This window comes from Ipomoea nil, unplaced genomic scaffold (genome assembly GCF_001879475.1).
Source record: "Ipomoea nil cultivar Tokyo-kokei standard unplaced genomic scaffold, Asagao_1.1 scaffold1978, whole genome shotgun sequence".
NCBI classification, from domain to species: Eukaryota; Viridiplantae; Streptophyta; class Magnoliopsida; order Solanales; family Convolvulaceae; genus Ipomoea; species Ipomoea nil.
This window is the reverse complement of record NW_017618406.1, coordinates 1,582,183-1,585,260: the sequence shown is the minus strand read 5'-3', so window position 1 is coordinate 1,585,260 and position 3,078 is coordinate 1,582,183. Positions and strand designations below refer to the sequence as shown.

At 35.8% G+C, this 3,078-nt stretch overlaps 1 protein-coding gene across 5 annotated transcripts; it reads right to left on the bottom strand.

The window, feature by feature from the left end:
* Positions 1 to 247: 247 nt before the first annotated feature.
* LOC109147250 (F-box/FBD/LRR-repeat protein At1g13570-like) lies at positions 248 to 2,246 on the bottom strand. Of its 5 annotated transcripts, XM_019294900.1 has the most exons (5): positions 1,869 to 2,246; positions 1,326 to 1,482; positions 1,054 to 1,221; positions 592 to 950; positions 248 to 530 (listed from the first exon to the last, which is right to left on the bottom strand). In XM_019294900.1, the coding sequence occupies exons 1-4, from the start codon at positions 1,886 to 1,888 to the stop codon at positions 603 to 605; spliced, it is 693 nt and encodes a 230-aa protein (XP_019150445.1). In that variant the 5' UTR covers positions 1,889 to 2,246; the 3' UTR covers positions 248 to 530; positions 592 to 602. The 5 variants fall into 5 exon arrangements, with proteins under 5 accessions (XP_019150445.1, XP_019150444.1, XP_019150446.1 ...); XM_019294899.1 differs by having other exon boundaries at positions 248 to 950; positions 1,869 to 2,245; XM_019294901.1 differs by having other exon boundaries at positions 248 to 947; positions 1,869 to 2,243.
* Positions 2,247 to 3,078: the final 832 nt, after the last annotated feature.

Below are 3,078 nucleotides of genomic sequence, written 5' to 3'. Positions count from 1 at the left end.
AATTAAACTATTGTATAGATCTCCTTTTATCCTGTAATTTTACCATTGACTAGTGTCCACCTTGCAATGTAGACTTTATTCAAAATTTTTACCTTCTTAATTATTCATTATCATAGATATATAAATTATTACTATAAATACACAAATTTACTATTGTAAGTACATAAATTCCCTACTGTAAATACACAAATCAATTATTGTTAGTGACATTTTAAAATTGTTTTGAAACATAATAAACAAGTTTGGGTAATTATAAATGAAGTCATAAGAAGCACTTGCATATGTAAAAATCTAGTACAACTAACAGAAGCAAAAAGAGAAACATTCTTGGAGAGTCTCCTGCTTGCGGATTCAAAATACTTCACCCTCATAAAAGTTAAGTCCATCATAACCTTCAATCTACCACGACGTAAGTACCAACTGAGTTGTTCGTAATTCAAAATATTTAACAACATAATACTTACTGAACAACATAGGAAACAAGGTACCATCCTCATCTTACAAGATTAATATTTCAACTTCCACCACAAACATGGCATTGCAGATCTATGTTGCATCCAAACTGAACCCATGGAGCTTCATCATACTAAATTCCTAAAAGGTTAAAACCATATATAATCAAATAGTCCAATCACGGTGTCGTCGTGTTCCACGCAAACAATCTGGGCTTTCGGAGATGCACGAGGAAAACGCAACAACTCCTTTAGGCTTTCGGAGATGTACGAGGAAAACTCAGCTTCGGAGGTATCAATATCAACATATTCCATAATTAAAAATCTCTCTAGTGCAGGGGATTTCGAGAGCAGCATTTTCACAAAAAGCTTTTCGGGTATAGATCCACTAAACCCTTCAATCATGACTGTGTTAAGAATCTTCAGATCTTGCTTTAAAATGCAACTGTTTGGATCCTCCAAAAGTCTTGTACCCGTTGTAATATCACACATACACTGCTATCACACAACAAGAAATGAACAAGTGAATAACACATACAACCATGAAGAAAAGAAACAATCATGATTGCCAAATATATAGTCCATTGGTTTCGTGTCGTACAGCATTTAATGCCGTAATCTTCAGCTCGCATAGGTTGGGGGAATGTTGAAGCAACTGCAAAACAAAGGCAAGCTGCTCTGCACATGCAACACTTAAATCATACAGCTCAATCACTCGCAAATTTATTGCCGTTGGGAATGTCACTGTTGCTATTTCTGCATCTTTACACTTGAAAAAAAAAAAAGATTATATGAGCATTGAAAGAACTCTGTCAATCCTAATAATCAATCAATTTGCATAAAGGAAAAGAATGCAAAAGTAGAGATTCTCACAGGCAACAAACTGGCAATCAAGCAAAGAGTCTTAATTGTTCTCAAATAAAGGGTAAACCATCTGGATTCATCAAGCCTCCAACTCAGAGCACCAATAACCTTCAAGCTTTCAAGTTTTGGACTGCTGATCTCAAAATTAGTGATCCCTTTACAACAACTGAAAGACAGCTCCTCAAGATTAGGAATTTTGTACACAATTCCTTTTAAGATTATCACTGAATTCAACCATCTTGAAAACTAATGAAGTGACGCTGGGAAATATACAACAAGGGATCGGCAAATCAAAAATGAAATCACCCAGAAACAGTTGCTTAATTGTCCAGCAAGAGAATATACAAGATGGCAGCTTATGTTTACCCGAAATAAACAAGTTAAGTTCCTGTACATCATTCCTGGAAAGATAACGACACCACCTATCTAAATCAGACTGCTGGGGCTTAGGATCGGATGCGTGGCGAAGGTGAAAAGTAAATTTCTTAACGGGTCCAGCACGGAGCATGAGAATATCATTTATTGTGCTAATCTGAGCCATACCTTTCTCACATTCGTACTTTGAGAAGCATTCGAAGAAGTCCTTATCAAACACAAGCTGGGCATGCCGCAACCAAACATGATTCCAGTGAGTTGAGAGCAGAGCAGTTCTGGCCGCGTCTCGAATAGGCAAGCACTCCAAAATCCTTTCCTTCACTTCCGCTGGCAGTTCACTTATTGCATCCATTCCTGCATCCGCTTCGGATTTTCTTCGACGACAACTCGCCATTAAACTGGAAACGAAAGATAAAATCGCTCGATCCCCTTTCCAATTCAGCTCACTAGATGTTGGAAACAAAAGAGATTTCGAAGAATTTGGGAAGAAAAAAAAAGAGATTAGGGAAGAAGTGTCAGAAACCCTCGCCTTCTCTGTTCCACTGTCTACTGACCGGATATTTTGACTTTTGAGTTTGAAATTGGAAGAATACATGAAAACTTGGTGCAGGTGTGGGTTATAAATAAAATTATAAATTCATTAAAGAGTTAATACCATTTGAGATCCTCCGAGTATAGTGGTTTTGCCACGTTTAGTCCTATACTTTCAAATTAAACCATTCGTGGTCAAAGTTAACCACCCATGGTCCTTCAAGTTTCGAAATTTAACCAGTCGTGGTGCTTTGAAAGGACCATGGTTGGTTAAAATTTAATAGTTGAAGGACCATGAGTGGTTGGTTAACTTGGACCACGAATGATTAAATTTGAAAGTCGAAGGACCACCGATGATCAATTTGAAAGTTTAGGATTAAACGTGGCAAAATCACTATACTCGGAGGACCTCGGATGGTATTAACTCATTCAGTAAAATACATTATTTTGAAGTATATTATTTGAATAGTGATAATACATTAGAAAAATATTATGTGTACTTTAATTTTTTACTCTCAATTTTTACTCCAAGATCATGAGTAAAATTTAGGGAGTAAGATTTGGGAGTCTATGTAGAACTCAATACATTATTATGTATACTATGAAATAAAGTATATTCAGCATACAAAGAAGAGATAATTTCAATTTTGGTCACATGACTATAGGAGCTTTATTAATTTCAATACCTGACTTTTAAAAGTGTCAATTTACTACCTTGACTATGTAATTTTTGTCAATTTTGGTCATTTCAGCCAAATTGACGGTCAAATTTGGCCGGAAAAATTTAATCCAACACGTAATCTATAATCTGAGGGGCAAAATGGTCTTTTGATCATATTATAAACTAAATGTTGGA

Coding starts and splice junctions, on each gene's coding strand:
- LOC109147250 (XM_019294900.1), bottom strand. CDS start 1,888: ATGCTTCTCAAAGTACGAAT. Junction 1,483..1,868: donor ATGCTTCTCAAAGTACGAAT/GTGAGAAAGGTA, acceptor GCTGTCTTTCAG/TTGTTGTAAAGGGATCACTA. Junction 1,222..1,325: donor TGATTGCCAGTTTGTTGCCT/GTGAGAATCTCT, acceptor TTTTTTTTCAAG/TGTAAAGATGCAGAAATAGC.